Here is a 26,275-nt window from a genome sequence, read left to right on the forward strand (position 1 = left end):
GGAAGTGGCGCTGTAGCTCAAGTGGTAGAGCGCTAGCCTTGAGCTGAAGAGCTGAGGGACAGCGCCCAGGCCCAGAGTTCAGGCCCCACAACCAGACCCCCCCCCCGCAAAAAAAAAAATTTCCTTTGAGTTTAAGAGAGCCTTTGTTTGTTTACTGTTTATAAGACAGGGTCTTCCAATCTAGTTCATACTGGCCTCAAATTTGTGACTTTTCTGCCTCAGTCTCCTCAGTTTTGGAATTACAGGCATGTACTGCCACACTCAACTCAAACAGAATCTTCAGAACATCCCTACTAAGTCATGACAATTGTCCACTAACAGTGAAGCCAAGGTAAAACCTTGTTATCACAAAAAAGGTTATTAAAATTCAGTAGATTCTGTGAAATGTTACATTACAATCACATTAGAACAATTTAAAAATTGGTTCATGATCATGGTAGATCTCAAAGGAATAAAATCTTGGATTACAGACAAGATAAGAAAATTCAGCCTTGAACAGGCCAGTGATAAGTATGATTATGTATAAAACTTGGGAACCTTACTTGGAAACACTTAGCCCAGGGGACTAAGGTCAATAGGAAATACAGCAATAGTCACCCAAGGCTACATTATAAACATTCTAAACCCAGTATTCTTCATGTAATTAATTAAACATATGGCCAATTTGCAGTTATAAGAAAATATGTTACAGAAATAACAATTGAAAAAGTATTTTAACTCAAGTATTTACTAAGCATTTATCAAGTAAATTCTGGAATTCAGAGATGCAATGTATTGCCTTCATCCAACAAGACCATAGAATGGTTGATGACATTCATTCCCCCATCTCATCTCCATCATAAGAAACCTCAATGAGAATTTCATTTCCAGTTTTTATGCCTACTTTTCTCTCCTTTATATCTTACAAGTTAAAAGTAGTCTAAAACTTAGCCAGGTGACAGTGGCTCATGCCTGCAATCCTACCTTCAGGAAGCTGAGATCTGAGGGCCACAGTTCAAAGCTAGCTTGACTAGTGAAGTCCATGAGATTCTCATCTCCAATTAATTCCCTCTTCTCCCTTCCCCCAAAAAAGCTGGATGTAAAGTTGTGGCTCAAGTTGTAGAATACCAGCCTCAAGCTCAGAAATAGTGCCCAGACCCTGAGTTTAAGCCCCAGAACCCATATATACACACACAAAATAAGTCTAAAAGTTTACCAAAAATCATAAATAAAAGGTACACTAATAAAAGAAGTACAGGTCTCAAGTAAGAAAAATTCACAAGCCGGATAATAATTAACATCCTGTAGAAAGGAGTTGTTAACAATAAGTACAAAAAATATTTAAATAGTGTTACAAAATGAATGTGATATTCAGCAGTGAATTAACTTAGGAAAGAAAACAAGGAAGTATCTTAATCAAGGATGAATTGCAGAAAAACGGTTTTTATTTCTTAGAATTATTTTTCTCTACATTAATAAAAACAGACCTCCTCTTAAAAATGTTTATTATATCTGAGAAGACTATGCTAGTGGGAAGGGAAGTATTCTTGATTAGAAAACAAAATTAATTCCTAGCTTTCACTTTCATGTTCATACAGTTGACAAATGTGGTATAAGCATGGGACTTGAAAATTGTGTTGTGTTTTGCAACTGTAAACAGCTTTGGCAAGAGAAGGTAGAAAAAAAAGACAAATGAACGTCCACTGAATACCAAGCAGACAATTTAGAATAAGATCAGCTGTTGGTACAGATGTGAGGGGACATAACTTTGGGTCTTTAGGGTTTTTATCAGCAGGTCTATTTTCTTGGTTTCATAGAGAAATTAATACAGAAACCTTGAAACAGATTTGCTAGTTTACCTAGCCTTTTATAAACTTTATTATATACTTTCCTATTTCATAAAAATGTATTAGTAAGGCCTAAAAATATTTTCTTTGGTGCAAATCATGTTATTTGCCCTCACAATAGCACCTACTTGGAGTATTTAAAATATATTTAGTATTTCAGGTCTTGTTACATAAGACTTCCCTCTTTCATATTTTCATTCATTCCTTCAATACAAATACATTTGTTAAGTAAGTCTCAAATGGATTATAAGTATGTGTCAGTTATATTCCAAACTTGTCCTCAGGAAGAGGCTTCCCAAAAGTCCAGTTCAAATAATCACACTTGGCAGAGCTGCTATATGGGGAAAATGGCTAGACAATTTATGTTCACTGGATTTAAAAAAGAAAAAAATAAACATGGAAGTCTCCTTGAATTATTGAAGGTCTTACCCTCGTTTTAGTCTAATAATGGAGTAGGTTTCTAGGGAAGTGTTCTTAAATTGATTAGTCTTAGAAAATTTCTCAAGTATGTATGAGGAATGCTAAACATTTTCTTAGGAAAAGCAGATGGTCATATGTATGTATATGTCTACATATATGACTCTGTGTGTGTGTGTGTGTGTGTGTGTGTGTGTGTGTGTGTGTGTATGACTATAAAGCCGTGTATCAGTCCAAATTTGAGGTCACTTTTTTGTGTCTGGGTACACCATAGGCAAGTGCTTTACTACTTGCATCATTCCTGAATTAGGTTTTATATGTACAATCATGCATTTGTGGGTCCATAAGTCCCTCATTAAAAACAGAAACATGCAGCTAGGAATGTGGCTCAGTGGTACAGTACTTGTCTAGCATGCATGAAACCCTAGGTTTGATTCCTCAGTACTACATACAAAGAAAAAGCCAGAAGTAGTACTGTGTGACTCAAGTAGTAGAGTACTAGCCTTGAGCAAAAGAAGCTCAGAGATACTGCCCAGGTCCTGAGTTCAAGCCTTAGGACTGGCCAAAAAAAAAAAAAAACACAGAAACATGCATAACAGATACATTGTTCAGTACATTTTTCTTCTTTACAATATGCCTTCAACACCATTCCTCTTTACATGTATTCATTTCAGCATATAAAATATTCTTTATTCTTTTCTATTTTCAGATATTCTACAATTTAGTTGTGTAGTCTTTTAACGAGATATGTTTTTATTATATTTTGATACTATTACTTTCCCTCATTCTCAGTAATAAGTTCCCTGAGTACAAGGACAACATATGCTCTCTTGACTAGGGCACATCTAGATTCTAGCACACGACTGACAAAGACTGTCGTAGCAGAGAGTCGAGGGGCTTTTGGGAGGAGGAGGGGAGTAGCTGCTCTCCCGAACTCTGCCAAGGTGGGGACAGAGCTGGTCTTCTGATCTGGAGAAAGGCTCTGCTACCCTGATTATGAACTCTATAATAGAGTATATAGCTTTTGTACCTTTTTTGCAGGAAGGTGACTTTCTGTAATCGTGATGTATATTGAACTTTTTATAAAAGTTAACATTTCACATAATAAACGATTTTTTAAACACTTTGTATATGGTCTCATCAAGCAGTTTTCCATTCCTTAAGTGGCAGCTGTCTTTTTCACATGGTTGACTCCTGGGGAAGAGCAAACTTGCTTATTATAGACTGACAAGCCTGTGATTCTGTTGTATAGTGTCTAAAGGAAATTTAAAGCTATGCCATTCAAAAAATCCTGTTATCTACCAGACAATGATTGAACTGCTATGAGGTTTATGCTTTTTTTGGTTTTGTTTTATTTTGCTTTTACCTTGTATCCAATCTTCTTTCAAACTCTAATGTGCTTTCAAAAATTGTGAAATCAAGCCAGGTGGTGGTGGCTCACACCTGTAATCCTAGCTACTCAGGAGGCTGAGATCTGAGGATCACAGTTTAAAGCCAATCCCAGCAGGGAAGTCTGTGAGACTCTTATCTCCAATAAACCACCATAAAACCAGAAGTGGCACTGTGGCTTAAGTGGTAGAGAGCTTGCCTTGAGCTGAAGAGCTGAGGGACAGCACCCAGGCCCAGAGTTCAAGCCCCATGACCGACCAAAAAAAAAAAAAAAAGTGTAATCAACGGTGTTATATCATTCTAAGAAAGGGTCCTTAACTTGATATGAATGTGTCAATGTATTTTACTAAGTAAATGCCTATTTCTTGTATTGCAATATTGCAGTTATAGAAAGAAGGAAGGAGAGGAGAGGGAAGGGAAAGGGAGGAGAGGGGAGGAGAAAGGAGAAGAGAGGAGAGGAAGAAAGATTTTTAAGTTTGATTTGCAACTTTAGTAGACCTAATAGTGACACCTACTGGAAATAATGTTAAAAGTTGAACTATTAAAAAATTTTTTGACGATTTTCTTTTCATCAGGAGGAAATTTGTTATTTCATCATAAAAGTATATATAATTAAATGAAGTCTATATAGGGTGTTTGATGTTCTTAAAATTTGTAAATGAAAATACATTTTCTCTTTGTAGGATAAAGTCATTTTGGGAACTGATTACCCCTTTCCACTAGGTGAGCTAGAACCTGGGAAACTGATAGAGTCCATGGAAGAATTTGATGAAGAAACAAAGGTATGTATGTCATCTTCTTCTTCCTGAGTCTTGCTGTTCTAATTGAGTTTGGTTTCTGAGCATTTTGACAAATGGTAACAAATACAGAGCAGCTGTTACATTAACTATGACTAGAACTATCACTAGATCTTCAGAAATGGCTGTTAAAGGACAAAAGAAAATCAGCCTAGCTGGTAGCTCACGCCTGTAATCCTAGCTATTCAGATCTGAGGATCGAGGTTCAAAGCCAGCCCGGGCAGGAAAGTCCGTGAAACTCCTATCTTCAATACACCATCAGTAAACCGGAAGTGGCGTTGTAGCTCAAGTGGTAGAGTGCTAGCTAGCCTTGAGCTGAAGAGCTGAAGAGCCCAGGCCCAGAGTTCAGACCCCACGACCTACGAAAAGAAAATCAGCCTAGTACAGCTAAATTAATAAAACCAAGAAAGAGAACTGTAAAGATGTAAATCAGCCTCGTACAGCTAAATTCATAAAACCAAGAAAGAAAACTGTAAAGATAAAAATCAGCCTAGTACAGCTAAATTCATAAAACCAAGAAAAAACTGCAAACAAGCATCCCATAATAACATAATTTTTTTAAAATAGCATAAATTTACACGTTAAATGGGTCATAAGAAAAGTATCTGTTTTTCCTTGAATATTCCTGTTACAAATCTATCCATCTCAAAATTTGCAATGGCTCTAGTTATTCTGGATATTGAGACCAAAGTTTCTTTCAAGAACAAGCAGCCAAGGATTCAGAGCACTCTAGAAACTTTTTTTTAGTCAGTCCTGGGCCTTGAATTCAGGCACTGTCCATGAATATTTGTGCTCATGGCTAATGCTCAACCACTTTGAGCCAAAGCACCATCTCCAATTTTCTGCTGGGAAATTAAGAGAAAATTGTCTCATGGACTTTCCTATCCAGGCTGGCTTCAAATAGTGATCCTCAGATCTGACTCTCCTGAGTAGCTAGGATTATACATGTGAACCATCAGTGCCTGACTTAAATAAATTTTAACATGTATTTTTAAATGTATTATTTTCATTTTTTATTGTCATTATAAAGGTGATATACAGAGGGGTTATAGTTACATAAGTCAGATAAAGAGTACATTTTTTTTAACAATGTCACCCCCTTCCCTCGCTTAAATGTATTTTTTTGTGGATAAATGTTACTAAAATGTGTCATTTTGCTATCATTACCTAAACTACCCTTTTAGCTCCTGGACCAAAATGAGTTTACAGTGAATGTTCTCATATGTCTTCCCCTTTGCCATCTCCTCCTGCACCTAATCCCCTAAAATTACTATTTCCCCCCTAAGGCCTTTAAAACCAATCACTACCAGGGGTCAAGAATGGTCACATACGAATATTCTTTAAAATCTTACAAAAGATTTTTTAAGTCACAATTCTTTTTTGCATACTTATTTTCTTCCTAGAGTAGAACCCCAAAGTTTCATTTTGTTTTTTTTAATGTCTATTCCTATCTGTTAAATAGCTATTCAAGCCAGGCACTGATGGCTCATGCCTGTAATCCTAGGTACTCAGGAAGCTGAGATCTAAGACTGTGTTTCAAAGCCAGCCCAGGCAGGAAAGTCCATGACATCTCCAATAAATTACAAAAAAAAAAAAAAAAAAGCCAGAAGTGGAGCTGTGGCTCAAGTGGTAGAGTGCTAGTTTTGAGCAAAAGAAGCCAAGGGACCATGCCTAAGCCTTGAGTTCAAACCCCAGGAGCAGGAGAGATATAGCCATTCAACCCAGATGCTGGTGGCTCATGCCTGTAATCCTAGCTACTCAGGAGGCTGAAATTTGAAGATCAGGTTCTAGGATCAGATTTGTCAGCCCAGCAGACAAATCCGAGAGACTCTATATGGAGTTGTGACTTAAGTGGTAGAACACCAGCTTTGAATGCAATAGTTAAACAAGAATGTGAGGCCCTGAGTTCAAGCCCCAGTGAAAGAGAGAGAGAGAGAAACAAAACAGAATAAGGAAAAGAAGGAAGGACAGGAAGGAGGGGAGAGAGCAATGGAGGCCAGGGGAAGGCAAGGGAAAGGCATACCATTCAAATCTTCTGAATGGCCTAGCGACAGCCCAGGCAAAAGTTTAAAAGTCCTTATCTCAAAAACAAGCCAGGACTTTTTTGCTGTTTGTGGTGGTGGTTATGGGGCTTGAACTCAGGGCTCAGGAACTTTTTCCATTAAAGGCTAGTGCTCTACCACTTTGAGCCACAACACCACTTTGGCTTTTCTGATGGTTCAATGGAGATAAGAGTCTCAAATACTTTCCTACCCAGGCTGGCTTCAAACTCTGACCCTCAGATCTTAACCTCCTGATTAGCTAGGATATATAGGCATGAGTCACTGGTACAGGGCACAAGCAAGAAATTGACCTGGTACTCAAAGCCTGTAATCTTTGCTACTCAGGAGGATAAAATAGGACAATTGCAGTCCAAGGCAAAAGTCCAGCCAAGGCAAAAGTATGAGACTTTATCTAAAAGCAAACTAAAGTAAAAAGGGGTGGAGCTATGACTCAACTGGTAGAGGACTTGCAGTACTGCCAAAAAAAAAATATAAACACATTATCACAATTTCACAATCCACTAGTAGACACTACACTAATCCATTTGTGTAAAATAATAGCATTGGAACCAAAGATAAATATTTTCTTATACATGTATAAAATATCTCTGGAAGAATAACTGATAAATTTGGGAAGAAAAAGTGGAATTTGGGTGGCAGTAGTGAAAGAATGTATCTGTTTTATACCTCTTGAATTTTGAACCATAAGAAGGTAAACACCCTACAAAAATTTAAGCTATAATATCAACTCCATTTGATGAGTACAAAAACATTGTGAAGATTCATTCTACCATCAAGATGTAGAGAAGGAAAACAAAGACTTAGCTGTTAAATTTGTTAAAAGAGACAAAAGGGTTGAGTTACATTACACAGAAGCAACTCCAAAACCCTGTACTTCAGGATCAGGTCTCTATCTAACACACCAAAAGGTATCACCTTCAAAAGGTACACAGTATCAACATATTTTAAAAAGTAATGGTTTTTCCAAGCAGTTACCATCACTTCTAAAATGTTCTCTGAAGAGAATGGCCCCAGTGTGTTTTGTGGGAAGAATACTAACAGATCTCTGCTGTGAGTCTCCACGTTTCAAAGCTATGTAAGAATCCTGAAGCAATTATGACATACAGATAGATACATGAATGGTATGAATGTTACACAACTTCATACATGTTTCCTTCTACCATCATCTACCTGTCTATCTTTACAGACTAGACACAGATCAGTTAGGATATTACAAAGCTTCCTATCAAATCACTTCTTTCTATAGAGTTAATATAGTTGATAAAAGTAGAGTGGATAGAGAAAAATTAGGAGTTCTTCATGAAATTTATGAAATGTACAGATTTGTACCCAACCCGAGACTCATGTTATTACTTCTCTTGCTATGAAAGAGCTTATCTTTTACTGATGGCCATAAGGATAAGGCATGAAAGCCAGAGAATGGCTACATTGCTGGTTCCAGCCTTGTTGTCCTATAGAATTAAACATCTTTTTTCTGTATTTGCTTCCAAGCACTCCCTAAGACCTACTAGACAGTTCACTGATGATATTCAAAGAAGAGCACTTTCCTAGGAAGTCTCTTCCCTTTATAAGCACCTTTCTTTTCTTCTATAATTAAGCTTCAGACTTCAAATGGTAGGGGAGCAGGGTTCAAAGCCATATAGAGTGGTACATACCTGAAATCCCAACCCCAAGAAGGCTGAGGTATGAGGATGTTAAGTTCAAGGCCACTCTTGGTTACATAATGACTTTGAGGACAGCATGGTAAAACTCAAAAAAAAAGCACAAAAATCATCATTAGTCTAAAGAGTTTTAGTAATAACCTACTAATATGTTTGTCTCATACTGGAGAGGTTTTAAAAAAAAAACACCTGAAGACATTCAATAACGTACTTTAAAGCAATCAATAATGAGCTAGGCACCAATAACTCACACCTGTAATCCTAGCTACTAAGAGGATGAGATCTGAGTAGCCAGCCCAGCTAGTAAGGTCCATGAGACTCATTTCTAATAAAACACCAAAAAGTGGAGCTGTGGCTCAAGTGGAAAGTGCTGGCCCTGAATAAAAAAGCTAAAGGGCCCAGGCCCTTGGCTGAAACCCCAAGACCAGTACTAAAAAATACATTCACTAGTAATAGTAATAATAAAGTAATAAACACTTCTTTCTCTCTTTTTTAGGAAAAACTCAAAGCTGGTAATGCACTGGCATTTTTGGGTCTTGAGAAAAAACAATTTGAATGAATTCAGTATAAAAACAAAACTTCATGAAGATAAATGTGTGTCATATATGCATTACTAAAACCCTATTTGAACCACTTTTCCCAGAAATAGAATATACCTAAGTATCCTAAATTGTTCATAATAGGCATGATTCACATTGCTATTCTGAAAAGCAGTACATTATCTCATATGCAAATCAAAAAATATTGTCCAGTTCCTCCTCAATTACTCTGGAAAACTGTTAAATGAAATTACGTAACTGCATGAAATAAACTACATTTCTATAAGTTAAAAAAATTACTCTGGAAAACTAAAAATGTTATTAATGGTTTATATAAGGGTTCACTTTATAGGACTCACGGATGTTTTCCTTTTATCAAGGACATTGGAATGGACCTGAAAAACTTGTTTTTTCCACTCAGAGCTTTTTTCATTAGCTCAATATTAGTGAATATTTTGCATGATAAATGCAGCCCATACATAGGAAACCCATAATCTCAAAGAGCTTATAATCCAATTAAAGAAGCAAAAGTACATGAGAAAATTACTGAACAAGGAAGTAGTGCTGTGGTCAAGTGGTAGAGTGCTAGCCTTGAACTGAAGAGCTGAGCGACAGCGCTCAGGCCCAGAGTTCAAGCCCCATGACAACCCCCCCCCCCCGCCCCGCAAAAAAAAAGTAAATTGAAATTACTGAACAATACAACATGAAGACTAAACTCATATTGATCTTGACTAACTGGGCAGATCTTCCCAGAGTCTGGAACTTGAGCTGAGTCTAGGATAGATATGGCTTTCTTTTTTTAGTTTTACAGGATAGGACATAGACAGAAGGGCAAAATTATGGGAACATACCTGTGACTTCAGACTGGATAAAACTAATCCATCCTCTGTGTGTGTGTGTGTGTGTGTTGTTTAGGTTGTGAGGCTTGAACTTGGGGCCTAGGTGCTGTCCCTGGGCTAGTACTCTACCACTTTAATACACAGCTCCATTTCCAGTTTTCTGGTGGTTAATTGGCAATAAGAGTCTCATGGATTGGGGGGTGGGGGGAGAGGATGGGATGGGAAGGGGAAACAAAGGAGGAGTCTACAATGCTTGATAAGAAATGTACTCATTATCTTGCCCATGTAATTGTAACCCCTCTGTACAGTATTTTCACAATAATAAAAAAAAATTATCACTTGAAAAAAAAAAAGAGTCTCATGGACTTCCCTGATTGGGTTAGCTTTGAATTGTGGTCCCCAGATCTCAGCCTCCTGAGTAGCTGGGATTACAGGTGTGAGCCACCAATGCCAGACAACTTATCCATTCTTGCCATTATAGTTTTAGTCTACAAATGTACTTTACCAGAAGCTCTTTTAATTTAAAATACTGAGCACGATATAGGAAGCTAGCTGTGAAGAATGATCTGAGCAATTCAGGTTGCTTTGTCTAGTGACTTTATGACTTCATTCCACCTGAGCTGCTACAAAGGCACTTGTATATGAGACAGGTAATGAACATCTGTAGTTCATATACCTCTGGCTGCATTCCAAAATGTACAAGACGTTATGTCAAAAAAAAGAACTTTACAACTTTGGTGGGAGTGAGGGATGGGAAGGGGAAACAAAGGAGGAGACAACAATGCTTGATAAGAAATGTACTCATTACCTAGCTCACGTGGTTGTAACATCTCTGTACAGTATTTTCACAATTAAAAAAAAGTGTTAAAATGGCCACCTACTAGTGGTTCATGCTTGTAATCCTAGCTACTCTAGAGGCTGAAATTTGATCACTGTTCAAAGGCAGCTCACCAAAGTCCTTGAAACTCACACCTGTAATTAACATAAAAACAAACCAAAAACAACCAACAAACAAAAAACTAGAAGTGGATCAGTAGCTCAGATGATAAGAGTATTAATTTTGTGCAAAAAAGCTCAGGGACAGCACCCCCACCCTGAGTTCAAATCTCCAGGACTATCACCAAAAACTGTAGCTTGGTGCTGGTAATCCTGTAATCTTAGCTACTCAGGAGGCTGAGATCTGAGGATTATGGTTCAAAGCCAGCCTGGGCAGGAAAGCCTGTAAGACTCTTATCTCCAATTAAGGATCAGAAAACCGGAAGGGTACTGTGACTCAAGTGGTAGAGCATTCTCCTTGAGCTAAAGAGCTGAGGGACAGCCCTCAGGCCCAGAGTTCAAGCCCCATTACCAAACAAACAAACAAAAATGTTAAATTGTGCAAGTACCATAAGAATCAATTCCCTTAATTTGGGTATAGCAAGAGCCTCATACCGGTAATCCTAACTATTCAGGAGACTGATTCCTGAGGATCGCAATTTGAAGTCAGCAGGGGCAAGAAAGCATATGGGAGTCTTATCTCCAATTAACCACCAAAAAGCAAGAAGTAAAGCAGTGGGTCAAGTGGTAGAGTGCTGGCTTTGACCAAATATGATCAAGGACAGCGCCCACGTCCTGAGGTCAAGCCCTCAGGATTGGCACACAAAAATGAAAAAAAATTTAATAATATAGTTTAGGGTTTACAGCTGAATTCTACAAGGCCTTCAAAGCAGAACTCACACCAATACTCCTCCAATTCTTCAATGAAATTCGAAGTGAAAGTTCAGTACCAAACTCTTTCAATGAAGCCATCATAACCCTGATCCCAAAACCAGGCAGGGACTTATCAAAGAAAGAGAACTATAGACCCATTTATTTGATGAACATCAATGTAAAGCTTCTCAACAGAATTTTGGCCAATCGACTTCAACAATTCATCAAAAAAATCATACACCACAATCAAAGAGTATTCATTTCAGGGATGCAAATCGATTAATATAATTCATCACATCAACAAAAACAAGGATAAGAACCACATGATTATCTCAATGGATGCAGAAAAAAGCATTTAACAAGATCTAACACCCCTTTATGATGAAGGTGCTGGAAAAACTAGGAATCCATGGAACATTACTCAATATAATAAAGGCTGTGTATGACAAACCTACAGCCGGCATTATACTTAATGGTGAAATGCAGGAGCCTGCCGGCAACGAAAGGGAATCCTGAATTAGGGGGCGAGGATGCGGAAAAATAAAGACATAAAACAAAGGATGGGGTCGGCAGCTCAAGACTGCAGCCCCGTTTATTTTTAACTTTCTCTAACATATACTATTAGAAGTCAAGAGGTAACATAAGGTTACAATAATCCAGAAAAACAAGGAAAATTTCAATAAAAACAGAGTGCAGTAAAAACAAGAGAAGGTCAACTGGTAGAAAGCAAAACAAACTCTGCAGACATAGCAAAGCAATCCAGGGCACCTGGTGTTTTCTAAGCAAGCCAGTTCCTTGAATGTGCCTTCAAGTGAGTACCAGGGTCAAGATGACCTTTAAACTTTACTGTCGGCTCCCAACAGTGAAAAGCTAAAGCCATAACTCAGGAATGAGACAAGGATGTACACTCTCTCCACCTCTCTTCAATTTAGTATTAGAATGCCTAACTACAGCAATAAGACAAGATGCAAATGTAAAGGAGATCCAAATAGGGAAAGACGAAGTAAAACTCTCCCTCTTTGCAGATGACCTGATCTTGTATTTAAAGAATCCCATGGACTCCACTCCCAAATTACTTGAGCTGATTTGAAACTTTGGCAAAGTAGCAGGGTATAAAATTAACCCTCAAAAATCAATGGCTTTCTGTATGCCAACAATGAGAAGAGCGTAGTTGAAATCAGGAAAGCAACTCCTTTTGTAATAGCCCCACAAAAAATAAGATACCTAGGAGTGAAGGACCTCTTATGATGAAAACTTTAAAAACCTAAAAAAGGAAATTAAAGCAGAACTTAGGAAGTGGAAAAACCTCCCATGTTCCTGAATTGGGAAAATTAACATTGTAAAAATGGCAATACTTCCAAAGGCTATCTACAAATTCAATACAATACCTATCAATATTCTAACCTCATTCTTCGATGAAACAGAAGAAGCAATCCAAAAATTCATATGGAACAATAAAAGACCCGAATAGAAAAAACAATCCTTAGCAGAAAGAACAGTGCTGGAGCAATATCAATACCAAATTTCAAACTCTACTACAAAGCCATAGTAATCAAAACAGCTTGGTACTGGCACAAGAACAGACCTGAGGACCAATGCAATAGAACTGAAGACCCAGAAATGAATCCACATACCTAATCTTTGATATGGGAGCTTAAAAAAAATAGAATGGAGGAAAGATACCCTCTTCAGTGAATGGTACTGGCAAAATTGGTTTAATAACTGTAGAAAACTAAAGCTAGATCCCTATATATCACCCTCCACCAAAATCAACTCCAAATGGATCAAAGACCTTGAAGTCAAAGTAGACGCCATGAAAATATTACAGGTAGAAATAGGAGAAACTCTAGGGCTCCTTGGCACAGGCCAAAATTTTCTTAATAAAGACCCAGAAACACAACAAATCAAAGATAGGTTGGGCAAGTGAGATTGCATGAAACTGCAGTTTCTGCGAGGCAAAGGACATAGCTAGCAAGATCAACAGAAAGCCCACTGATTGGGAGAAGAGCTTCAATAGCAATACAACAGATAAGGATCTCATATCTAAACTATACTTAAGAACTCAAAAAACTAAATCCCCCAACAACAAATCTTCAAAGAAACAACTGCCTGATAAAAAAGTAGGCTAAAGACTTAAAGATAAACTTCTCTGAAGAGAGACGAATGGCCAAGACACCTAAAGAAATGCTCATCTTCTCTAGCCATTATTGAGATTCCACCTCACCTCAGTTAGAATGGCTATTACCAAGAACTCTAATAACAACAGATGCTGGAGGGGATGTGGCCAAAAGGGAACACTACTGAATTGTTGATGGGAGTGTAAACTTGTTCAGCCACTCTGGAAAGCAGTATGGAGGTTCCTCAAAACACTCCACATAGAGCTCCCCTACACTCAGCAATCCCACTTTTGGGCATTTACCCAAATGATCACAAACATACTAAGGCTACCAGCACAACTATGTTTACTGCAGCATTATTTACCATAGCTAAGATATGGAATCAATCCAGATGCCACTCAGTAGATGAATGGATCAAGAAAATGTGGTATATATACATAATGGAATTCTATACCTCCATCAGAAAGAATGGCATTGCCCCATTTGTTAGGAAATGGAAAGACTTGGAAAAATTATATGAAGTGAAGTAAGCCAAGCCCAAAGAAACATAGGTCCCATGGTTTCCCTTATTTGCAATAACTAGTATAAGTCTAGGACATGCAAAAAAACGTCAAAAGCTATGTACATATGACCATATAAGATGATGTTAAGGGGAATGGGAAGGTGGCTCAGTGGTAGAGTGCCTGCCTTGTGTGCATGAGGCCCTGAGTTCGATTCCTCAGCACCACATAAGCAAAAAGAAAAAAGCCAGAAGTGGCACTGTGGCTCAAGTGGTAGAGCGCTAGTCTTGAGCTGAAGAGCTGAGGGACAGCGCCCAGGCCCAGAGTTCAGGCCCCATGACCGGACCCAAAAAAAAAAAAAAAAGATGATGTTAAGTGAAATGAACCCCTATTTTTTTTAACATATTTAAAATGTATTATGTGGGGTTTTTTTTGTTTCTTTTGTATGTTCTTCCCAGATGGTATAACCCCTGTTTTCACTGTATTTGATATCGGTGCCCTGCATCTTGTATATACATTTTTCAAATTTGGGAAGGGGAAGGGAAATAACAAAATGATGAAATAAGGATACAGGTTGACCCACTGTAACAATGAGATGTACAAGACACTATGTTGAAAAAAACTTGTTCGAGGGGCAGGAGGAGTTGGGCAAGTGGGAAGGGAAGGGATAGTAGGGGAAAAACAAAGGAGATAATAATGCTCAATAGGAAATGTACTTATTACCTAACTCATGTAACTGTAACCCCTCTGTGCAGTATTTTTACAATAAAAAAATGAAAAAAATTAAAAATAAAGTTTATTTTTGAAAACATGTTAAAAAGAGATCAAATTCAACTTGGTCTCTATTCCCCTAAAGAACCTATTTTATCTGTTCTATTTTTTTATCTTTCCTTACAGTTTATGATTATGAGTACTTACATGCATTCTTTTCTTTTTTTATTTCACCCAAAGTTTTAACCTCTGGTGATCATTTTGTACATAAGCTGCCTCTTGGTTTTTAATGGCTGAATACTATGAATGAAAATTACATATTTGTGTTGTAATCATCCATTTCTCAATTTATGGACACTCACATTTCTAATCTTTTCCAATGAGCTGCTACTAAGAATACCCTCATGACATTTTTTTATCTTAAATCTTCTTTGTGAGGTATCCATTCAAGTCGTTTCTCAGTTTTTACTGTGGATTTTTGTTGTTGTTGAATATTGAGGTTTGAACTAAGGACTTGACACTTGCTAGAAAGTTCTACTGCTTGAACCACACTTTGAATCCTTTTTGCTCTATTTTGAGGGGGCAGTACTGGAATTTGAACTCAGTGCCTCAAGATTGTCAGACAATCTACTGCTAAAGTCATGTCTCTAGTCCTTTTTGCCAGGGCTGTGACCCAACTATGATCCTCTTATTTTATGCTTCCCAAAGCTGGGATGAAGACTTGCCTGCCACTTCTTCCTTTTAGATGGAATCTGATGAACTTTTTAGCTTAGGCTGGCCTGGAGCTACAATTCTCTGAATCTCAGCCTCCAGAATACCTAGGATTACAGACATGAGCCACCACACCCAATATGTTCTGGTTATTTTTGATACACTCTTATTTTTTGCCAGGTTGGCTTGGTCTTTAATTCGTTTTATGCTCCCTGCTATAATTGGAATAACAGGCACATACTACTAGACCAAGTTTGTCTTTCGCTTCAAGCCAGCCTTTGAACCATAATCCTTCTGATCTGCCTCCTAAGGATCTAAAATTATAGACTAAAGCCACTAGACCCCAGCCAGTTCTTAGTTTTGAATTATTTGTAAGGAGGAGGAACAGGAATGTATTATTCTGTTAAGTATTTATACAGTATTGGGGTTTGAATTCTTGTCTTTATGCTTACTAGGCAAGAACTCCATCACTTGAATCATGCTCGCAGTCCTTTTTGCTTTTGTTTTTTAGATAGGGTCTCATGCTAACTTGGTCCATGCTGGCCTAGAACCCCATGATTTTCCTATCTAGACCTCCTACTGAGCTGAGATTACAAAGCCCAGGTCCTGAGTAACCCCCCCCCAACCCCCAACAAATGTGGAAAGTATAAGCTATCTAGACATTTTTTCTCAACATTGATATCCAGTTGTTTTAGTACTGCTTGTTGTAAAGACTATCCTTACTTTATTGTATTGCCCTACCTCCTCTGTCAAAGGTTGGGTGATTATTTGTGGGGCTATTTTCTTCCATTGATCAATCCTAACATTCTTAATCCAAAATTTCTTCATGATTCTGTTGGGGTTTGTGTCATTTGCTTTTCCACATAAACTTTAGAATCAATTTGGTAGTAGTAGCTAAAGGGACATACTGAAATTCTGTTTAGATTACATTGACTTAATATACCAAACTGGGAAAAAAATTGTTATCTGACTCTTCTAATCCATAAACCCATAATCATTTTAGATCTTTGACTTAATTTTGTAATATTCTACATTCAGATCTGCATATTAGATCTACATCTATTACTTTGAGGTAGGGACTATAATTGTAAATACATGTGTTTTCAATTTCAATTTCCAACTATTTTTTGCTGACTACACAGGAAAACAACTGACTTTTATATATTTACCTTGTATCTCAAAAATCTAGCTATCACTGTTCATTAGTTACAAGACTGTTATTTGTTTGGACTATTATACACAACATTTGTCATCTATGAACAAGATTTTCTTCCCCCCCTAATCTTTTAATTTCCATTTTTTGTTTTGTACTTACGAAAATTTTCTATTGTACGTAAACAAGTATACTTTGGTTGAGGAAGTTCTCTTTTTCTAGTTTTCAACATAAATGAGTGGTGAATGTAGGTTAAAAATGTTGCTTTGAATCAAATCTGTGGCATTCTAAGTCACAAGCCAGGAGGCAAATAAATGAAATTACCCTAAGCAGCTGTCTAAGGTAACTACTATAATTAAAGTAACATTATAATACAATGGGGGCAGGGAAAAGATTGAGCCAGGAGCCCCAAACAAAAGCCGGGAGTCTCCCGTCTTTTGTAAACCAGTCTTACCTTTCCCGGGTCTTCAGCCTACAGTTACAAATTTAAACATACTTGTTCACTTACAATAGGAGTTGTCTCGGAGCCCACCACCCAACTACTGTGAAACGATGTAGCATCTTCTTCAAGAGAAAATGGATAAATCGACTGGTATGTCACTTTACCAAGTACTAAAGATACAATCTTTACTCAGTTGCACTATTTCCCTCTCATCTTTTTCTTCAACAGCTAAGCGTGGTTTAAAAATAACACACTCCCAGGGTGAACTCGAGACCTCGTTTAGAGATTCTGGTCCTGCAGTTATTTAAGGGCATATTCCTTAGCAAGTTAAAAAAAAAAAACAAAACAGAGGCTGGGAAGATGGCTCAGTGGTAGAGCGCTCGCCTTGCATGCTTTAAGGCCCTGGGTTCGATTCCTCAGCACCACATAGGAAAAAAGCCGGAAGTGGTGCTGTGGCTCAAGTGGTAGAGCGCTAGCCTTGAGCTGAAGAGCTGAGGGACAGCGCCCAGGCCCAGAGTTCAGGCCCCACGACCGGACCCCCCCCCCAAAAAAAAAGAAAAAACAAAAACAGAAACCAAACTCCAGGACCTTTTGAGTTGAGGGTAGAGGACTCAAGCACTATTTCCGATGCACCCGACCCCAGCTAGCTCCATCCCAGTAACTGCAAGAATGCACCGCGCCCCCACCCCACCCCCAGCCAAAAGAGAGCGCCGGGGTCGGTATCTCACGCCGGCCCGAGCAGACACATTCCGAGAGACTAATTTCCAAGCAACCACCCCAAAGCCCCAAGTATCTGGCAGAACATTAGCCTGGAGCCAAAGAGCTCAGAGGCCGTGCCCAGGCCCGGGGCTCAAGTCCAGGCCACGGTCACAGACAGACAGACACACACACACACACACAAGCAGGGGCGGCGTGAGACCCCGATGGGGCACAAGGTTTAAAGCGCCTGCGGACTGTGGTCCCCGGGAGAAACCGCTGAGCCGCGAGCCCATCTCGGCTAGGCCCGAAGCGCGGCCGCCCGGCCGGCCCGTCCACTCCGCTCCCTCCCACCACCCACACCACCAGGCCAGCCGCCTCCCTCCAACACCTTATAGGCCTAGCGAACCTACACCCGGCATGCACCGCGCCGACCTTTTCCTTCCGCGTGACCCCCACCTTCGGCGCCTCCCAATGACAAACAGCGCGGAGCATTGTGGTCTCGTGAGCTCGCGCTGCGACGGGAGGGAGGAAGGGGGGGAGGGGAGGGCAGGAAAAAGAAAGCAAAAGACCGGAGGGGGCCGGTTGTGAAGCCTTCGCGCACGCGCACAGGCGGCGGCGGGCAGGGAAAGGGGGCGGGGCGAAGCCTACGGCGAGCAGAGTGGGGCGGGGTCGCACGGCCTTGGCGGGGAGTCCGCGAGCCGGGAGGGGCGGGGTGTGGGTGAGGGAGCGGGCGGAGGAGGAAGTGTCATGGCGTCGGGCCGTGGAGCTTCTTCTCGTTGGTTCTTCACTCGGGAACAGCTGGAGAACACGCCGAGCCGCCGTTGCGGAATGGAGGCGGACAAAGAGCTCTCGAACCGCCAGCAGGCGGCCAACCTCATCCAGGAGATGGGGCAGCGTCTCAATGTGTATCCTTTGCTCTTTGGGGCCCTCCGCCCCTCAGGTCTGGTCCCCCCCACCCCCAACCCCAGCCCGGTGGCCGGGCCTCGCTGTCCCGGGAACATGGCGCCGCCTCCGCCCCAGCCTCCTCAGGGCCTTGGCCGCGGTGAGGGAGGGAAAGCTGGGGTTCCAGCGGCCGCAGGGCCGGGCGGAGGAGGGGAGAAGACGCGGGAGCCCGGGAATGCGGGCCGAGGAGCTGCGTTGTGTAATCTGTTCCGGCCGGCGCGTGGTGCGGCGGGAATAGGGGCGCCGCCCAGGCCGTGTCGTGGGGGAGGCAGCTTAGACTTTCCGGGGTCGCCGAAGGGGTGGAGAGGGAGGAAGGTTCGCGATCCGGGGCCCCGTTGTTCTCCGAGGCTTGAACCTGCGCTCCCCACCGGCGGCCGGGGAGCGCACTGGAGGTCTTTATGTCCCTGAGTTGGTTTTGTGCGGAGCCGAGCCGCGCCGGTTTCCACTGGTCCGGTGTTGAGTTTCCTCAGTCCCAGGGATCTCCTCACAGCAGTGTTAAAGAGTAAAATGCTCAGAGGTTATTTCTGTTTATTTGGCGTCCGGCCTACTCTTCCTCTCCCCTGACCACCCATCTCCCTGCCCTCCCCCCCCCCCCCCCCCCCCCGCCGGCCCCCCCCCCCCCCGCAGGCTTTCATTTATTTTCAGATCGGGGTTCTGTTTTGAATGAAATTCGGGAGGCTTTGGGGTCAGGAGACCTCCCTCTGCGGGTCAGTAATTTTCCATGGAAATGGTTTTGGACATGAGACGTATTTTCTGATTATTTCCTCAACGTTACATTTCAGCTCTCAGCTTACAATAAACACTGCGATTGTTTATATGCACAGGTTTTATATGCACCATTCTTTCACCAAATTTAGTAGAAATGTAAGTACTATTTTATTGTCTTTTTTATCGCTGCTGAATTTTGTGTAAATCTATACACAGAAAAGTCAGCTGGTGGTTGATTGTGCTGTTCGATTTAGTGTTGTGCGTTAACAATAAAAGTAGATGGCAGGATATACTTTTTCCTTCAAATGCAGAGGACTTTTTTTTTAAATTTATATTGTGAGGCACTATTAGATGCTGCCAATGTTTTTAATAAAAGAAAAAATATTTTTAACCTAAAGAGATAATTTTCTTTAACGTTTATGATTTTCATTATTTAAAGTTTATGCTTTATGCTGGAATTTCAGTAATGACAGTGTAGTTAAGCTAACCTATTCAGTGAAAGAGCTTAATTTTGTTCGTCTCTTTGTTTCAAATATGAATTAGGATTAAGATAGTTACATTAATGTAACTAATGTCACTTTGAACATTTACTGTTAAGGAAATATTTCATTTGCTAACACCATATTCTTAAGATTTCATAGTTTCTGTTTGTGTCAAACAGCGTTAGTTCTTTAGTTGTTAGGATTTTAAATATCACCTCTTGCTGGGCACAGGTTGCTCATGCCTGTAAAACTAGTTACTTAGGAGACTGATATCTGTAGATGAATCAGAGCAGAAAAGTCCATGAGACTCTCTTACTTCCAATGAAACAGCAGAAAGCTAGAAGTGGAGCTGTGGCTCAAGTGGTAGAGTACCATCCTTGAACAAATAAAAGGTCACTTCTTATATCCTATGTCAGGAGTATGTTTATGTATATTAATTTTTATGTAAAATGTTACTGGTACTGATTTCAAATCAGTAAATCTTGACAAACTGTTCAGTTTAAAATTTTTAACATCTGAAAGTTATGTCTTTTCAGAATACTGTGTTAAATTTGTTAGCCCACCCAAAAATGTAAACTTAGAAACATTTAACCCTGCTCCCTCAATATCTATATTTGCTTTTTTAATTCAGTTTTCATAATGTTATTTTGAAAAGTGTTAGAAGAAAAATGGATCAAAAAGATCTTATGTTAAATGTGGATAGTCATTATATGGTTTCATTTGCTAAGAAAATGGCATTAGAAAAGTTCCTATTTATAATGTTCTTGAAGTATGTTTCCTGGTTTAGGCTCTTCTAATCATGTTTAATTTGGATTGTCAAATTATACACACACACACACATTTCATATAAAATTAAGTATCTTTTAGTCCCCTTTCCACTCTTTCTCTTAGATCTATGTAATTGTTGCTCTTTTGTTTCATAGTTATTTCTTATGCATAGTACTTGAGTCAGTGGTAGTTGTGAAGCAGAAAGGTAGTGGTTTTTTCTTAAATGGTCCTGGTAGTAATTACAAGCCTCCGGCTGGCAAGGTGGCTCAGTGGTAGAGTGCTTACCTTGCATGCATGAGGCCCTAGGTTCGATTCCTCAGCACCACAAAAGCAGAAAATCCGGGAAGTGGTGCTGTGGCTCAAGTGGTAGAGGGCTAGCCTTGAGCTGAAGACCTCAGGGATGGCACCCAGGCCCAGAGTTCAGGCCCCACAACTGACCAAAAAAAAAAAAAAGGAAATTATAAGCCTTAATAGTCCTGTTTATACCCAGGGCTGGTAGCTCATTTAATCCTAGATACTCAAGAGGCTGAGGTCTGAGCATGTTGGTTTGAAGCCAGCCTGGGCAAGAAAGTATGAGACTCTTACCTCTTAACCACCAAAAAACTGGAGGTAGAGCTGCCGCTCAAGTGGTAGAGAGCCACCTTAAGCAAAAAAGCTCAAGTATAGTGACCAGATCCTGAGTTCAACCCCTTAGTATGGCACTACACATAATAGTGTTTTGTGTGTGTCCTTTTTTCATTCGTATTTTGGGGATCACACTGAGCATTTGCTAAGCTGTATCCCCAGCCCTGGAAATGCTTTATATGGCTATAAATCTCCCACTCTTTTGCGGGGGGGCTGTCTTTCCTCATAAATTTGTTTTTATGTTCTAATTGTTGTGTTTTAAATAAATACTTTGCTTAAAGCCAGAATTCACAACTTTTAGCTAATGAGGTCCAAGTGAGATCTAATTGTTGTCTTTTTGCCTCTATTACTATATCCAAATGGTTTTAATATTTGTGTTGGTGGGCTGGAAAGTGGCTCAGTGGTAGAGTGCTTGCCTGCTTGCATGAGGCTCTGGGTTTGATTCCTCAGCACCACATAAGCAGAAAAGGCTGGAAGTGGCACTGTGGCTCAAGCGGTAGAGCTCTCACTGTGAGCTAAAGAGCTGAGGGACAGCACCCAGGCCCAGAGTTCAGGCTCCATGACCGACAAAAAAATATATTTGTGTTGGTGTACTTGCATCAATTACAAGACCTTGCTATTTTAACTTCCTATTTCTGTATATGAAGGGATGATCTTGAATGTGAGTCACATTTAATCATGTTCTCCCACATCTTTGGGAAATTTTTTTCTTGAAGTGTTATCATTGAATGCCATACTAAGAAAAATCGTGAGTTCATTACAAACTGAACACTGGTAAATTAAGCCATATAGAATAACAAGCTTAAATGTTAAGTGGTAGGACAAAAGACAAAGCCTATCAAGTTTTAAATGTCACGTATTAAAGTATTTAAAAATACTTGTCATTCATTACTCTGCAAGGATGACAAATTTAAAAGTAAAGAAAAAGAACTGTAGAAGTAAAGTAGTAATTTAAGGATAAAATCATTATCCACATGTTTTAGTGACCCCCAAAACCTTTTTATCATTCCTTTTGTCAGTATCTTGGAGAGTTGAATCATTATTGATAGTAAGTATTTAAATATAGTGTTTAAAATGTAGCCTAATTAGATAATTGTATCCTCTGTTATATGCATAAATGTTTCTGTAAATTAAGCTTGAAATTAAAGAATGGCCTTCTAGATCAAGCTCAAAATAAAACTTGTGTAAAATTTCTGAAGCCAACAGTGCTTCCTGTATAAAGTGAAGTTGAGCATCCTCTCCTGTATTGTCATTAGAGGTATTGATCGAGCTTCTCACATTGATTTGGTTAGGTTTATATTAATTTGTTCCTTATTCCAGTTCCAAGTTGAGTGATTTCTCTTTAGCTGGGCCTCATATAATCTCAGCACTTGGGAGGCTGAAGCCAGAAGATATTGAAGTCCAGCTTGGGCTACATAGTGAGACCCTATCTCCAAAAGAAAAAATAAAGAGGAAGAGGAGGAGTCTGGTTAAATAGAACATGTTAGCTGGGTGCCTGTGGCTCAGGCCTATAATCCTAGCTACCCAGGAAGCTGAGATCTGAGGATCATGGTTTGAAGCCAGCCCAAGAAGGATGTTCTGTGAGACTGGTATCTCCAGTTAACCACCAAAAAGTGGAAAGTTATAAAGTAGCTCAAGTTATAAAGCATTAGCCATGAGCACAAAATCTCAGGGACAATACCCAGGCTCTGGAGTTCAAGCCCCAGAACCAGCCCCTCCTTTCTTCTCCGCCCCCCCGCCCCCCAAAAAAAACCCATGTCCTTTTCTAAGTGTTTTTGATTTTTTTAATTTGTCATGGACTGTTCTCATAGCGTTCCCCAATTGATGTACTTCTCTTTCTTTAATATCATTATCTCTCTTTGCAATCAGAACTACTTATATTCTGCTCACTTTAAATACTATTGTGTGTTAAGGGAAGTATTTGGGATGGTCTTAAGGAATGACTTATAAAAGTACATCTGTCATATTTGAGTTTGATTTAAACATGTAAATTTGGTTGGTACACTGCTATACATAAACAAATAGATTTGCATTTGCTTGTGCTAAAATTTGAGTCCCATTTCTTCCTCAGTTTTTCTTGATTGACTTAGTTCATTACTAGTATATATTGATGGAAATTTAAAGATTTTTGTTTGCATTCTTCCTCAATGATTTAAAGAAACTCTTTTATCTATTTAGAGAAATGTCCACAATTTCTTTTCTTTGTCAGAAGTTACTTGTTACGAAAGTAATAACAGGATTTTAAGCTCTGAGATACCTGTTTTACTTTTGTATTTTTTTCTTTTCTTTCTTTTTTTTTTGGGGGGGGGGGTCCGGTCGTGGGGCCTGAACTCTGGGTCTGGACACTGTCCCTCAGCTCTTCAGCTCAAGGCTAGTGCTCTACCACTTGAGCCACAGCGCCACTTCCGGCTTTTTTCTTTTTGCTTATGTGGTGCTGAGGAATGGAACCCAGGGCCTCATGCATGCAAGGCAAGCACTCTACCACTGAGCCACCTTCCCAGCCCTTACTTTTGTATTTTTTACTTTAGAATTTTATCCCTGTTATCTAGAAGTGGAATTACTGGATTAAATGACAATTCTATTTAAACTTTTGAGGAGCATACTGTATTTTTAGAAGCAGCCACTATTGTGAATATGCAAGCATTCACCATTTTTTTTTATTTTTACTTTTTTTATCAGTCATTCATGGGGCCTGAACTCTGGGCCTAGGCACTGTCCCTCAGCTCTCTCAAGGCTAGTACTCTACCACTTGAGTTACAGCGCCATTTGCAACTTTTTCTGCTTAATATGGTGCTGTGGAATTGAACCTAGGGCCTCATGCATGCAAGGCAAGCACTCAACCACTGAGCCACCTTCCTAGCCCCCACTCACCATTTTAAAGTAGCAGCCATCCTGATTTGAAGTGGTATCTTACTGTAGTTTTGATTTATATTTCCCTGTATTGACCATCTCTTTTATGTACTTGTCAGCCATTTGTATATCTTTGGATAAATGTCTATTCAAGTTATTTGTCCATTTTTTAATTGAATTGTTTGGGGGTTTTGTTGTTGAGTTGTAAGAGATCTTTGTATATTCTGGTTATTAATTTTACCAGATGCATGATTTACAAATGCTTTCTCCCATTCTGTGCGTTATCATTTTGCTTTATTGAAGTCCAATTTTTTATTTTCTGTACTTTTGGTGTCATTCAAGATACGATCACCAGATCCAGTGTCATGAAGCTTTTTCTCTTATTAGAGTTTATAGTCCTAGATCTTAGCTTAGGTTCATTCCTGTGTAGTTAATTTTTGTAAAAAGGATAAGTAAAATTCCGTCTTTATTATATTGCATGTGAGTGTCCAGGCCCTCCATTTTGTTATGTTGACTTGTTTATCTTTTTGTGTTGGTACTTGGACTTGAACTCATGGCCTCGGATCCTTATTTGGCCTTTTCATTAAAGGCTGGTGCTCTACCACTTGAGCTCCACTTTCAGTCTTCTGTTGGTTAATTCAGATTTTTCTGCCCACGCGGACTTTGAACTGCGATCTTTCAGTCTCAGCCTTCTGAGCAGCTAGTATTACAGGCATGACCCACCAGATCAAGATGCAGTCATGTGATGGATACCACTAGGCAGTTACATTAGTTTGTTAAAAGTGAAAATCAAGTTAGATCATTGTACACTCTACTGTGAGTATGTATATATATATACATATATACATATATATGTATATATATACATATATACATATATATATACATATATATATATATATCCTAGGAAATGAGGGACATTTGGGGAACCTTCTTAACAACCCTCCAATACTTTGGTATATTTGCCTAATATATTACACTTTAAAAGTTTTCTAGTTGTAAATTGGCATATTAAGTTAGTAATGTGCTTTAACTCATTTATATGCTGTGTACAATATTTTGAGTTCCTAGTGTTACAAGCAACGATGGGATCTTTTATTTTCATAAGTACTACTTTCCCTAGAAATATATATTCTACTAGGTGAGAGAAAAACTACACAGTTTAAAAGTACTTATTTTAAACTTGTCTAATGTGGAAATGGCTAAAAAGATTAATCAGCTGTGTCTTTTGTATACTTAGGAACATTTAGAACTTTTTATTTCTTTGTTTTCATGAGTTTGAAACTGAATAAGGTAACATGATAGGCACTAACTAAAACTGGCTATTGAACCAATGAAATATGGCTAGTGTACTGAAAAACTAAAAAAAACTTAAAAACTGTAATAAATTTTAAGGTTTAAAAATTACAGCAATTTAGAGTACTTTTGTCCCCTGAAAAACTCTACCTATTAACAGGTTGTTCACCAATTGCTTTCCCTTTCCCACACAGAACAACTTATAAATTAATTTCTGCCTCCATAATTTTCCTATTCTAGACAAATGTAATCATGTAATATGTGGTCTTTGACATAATGTATTGTTTTCAAGATTCAAAGATGGTACAACACCTATAAGCGTTTGATTCCTTTTAACTCCTAAATATCTATCTATCATGTGATTGTATGAATCAGTTGGTGAACATTTGGGTTTATCCCACTTAGTGACAAATAATGGTATGAACATTCAAGTGTAAGTTTTTATATGAAAATGATTTCATTTGTCTTGGATGTATTTCAGAGTAGAATTGCTGTATGTATTGTTGTATGGTCATTCTAAACTACAGTGATCTTGGATAGGTCTTTCAGACATTTTTGAGGAACTGCCAAATTCTAGCTACACCATTTTACTCTCCTAAAAGTAATGTATAAAGGGTCCAATGTCTTTACATTTTTCCAATACTTAAAATTAATCAGAGTTTATTAGCCACTTTTGTGGATGTGAAATGTTATCTCCCACTGTATGTGTTTGCTTATCACTTTCTTGGCAGTATTATTTGCAACACAAACATCTAATTTTTTCTCTTTTGTTACTTTTATTCTTGATGCAATGAAAAAGAATCCTTTGTGTAATATAAAATCAAGGAGGATTGTTTTAAGAGGTTTATAGATTTAGCTCCTAAATTTTGGTCTGTGATTCATTTGAGTTAATTATTGCATATAGTACCAAGAAGTTGAACTTTTTTTCATATTAATATAGTTGGTTGTTGCAGTATCAAAATTAATCAACTATAAGTAAAAGGGGATATTTCTTTTTTTTTTTTTTGGTCCCGTCTCAGGGCCTGAACTCTGGGCCTGGGCACTGTCCCTCA

General features: G+C 39.0%; 2 protein-coding genes across 7 annotated transcripts in view; both read left to right on the plus strand.

Annotated features, from left to right (window-relative positions):
* Acmsd (aminocarboxymuconate semialdehyde decarboxylase) overlaps positions 1 to 8,720 on the plus strand; it is a 54,321-nt gene extending 45,601 nt beyond the window's left edge. For both annotated transcript variants that reach the window (XM_013030835.1, XM_013030836.1), the window contains 2 exons: positions 4,316 to 4,414; positions 8,650 to 8,720. In XM_013030835.1, coding sequence (XP_012886289.1) covers positions 4,316 to 4,414; positions 8,650 to 8,712 — 162 coding nt within the window. In that variant the 3' untranslated portion in view covers positions 8,713 to 8,720. The remainder of the gene's footprint in view (positions 1 to 4,315; positions 4,415 to 8,649) is intronic.
* A 9,201-nt stretch (positions 8,721 to 17,921) lies between these two features.
* Positions 17,922 to 26,275, plus strand: part of Ccnt2 (cyclin T2) — a 31,690-nt gene continuing 23,336 nt past the window's right edge. For 2 of the 5 annotated variants that reach the window (XM_013030815.1, XM_013030817.1), the window contains exons 1-2: positions 18,274 to 18,458; positions 19,278 to 19,359. In XM_013030815.1, the coding sequence (XP_012886269.1) occupies positions 18,301 to 18,458; positions 19,278 to 19,359 (240 nt within the window). In that variant the 5' untranslated portion in view covers positions 18,274 to 18,300. Of the gene's footprint in view, positions 18,459 to 19,277; positions 19,360 to 26,275 lie in introns of those variants that run through there. The other 3 variants (XR_001175611.1, XR_001175610.1, XM_013030816.1) reach the window with 3 other exon arrangements.

The sequence above is a fragment of the Dipodomys ordii genome, unplaced genomic scaffold, assembly GCF_000151885.1.
Source record: "Dipodomys ordii isolate 6190 unplaced genomic scaffold, Dord_2.0 Scaffold133, whole genome shotgun sequence".
Lineage (NCBI taxonomy): Eukaryota > Metazoa > Chordata > Mammalia > Rodentia > Heteromyidae > Dipodomys > Dipodomys ordii.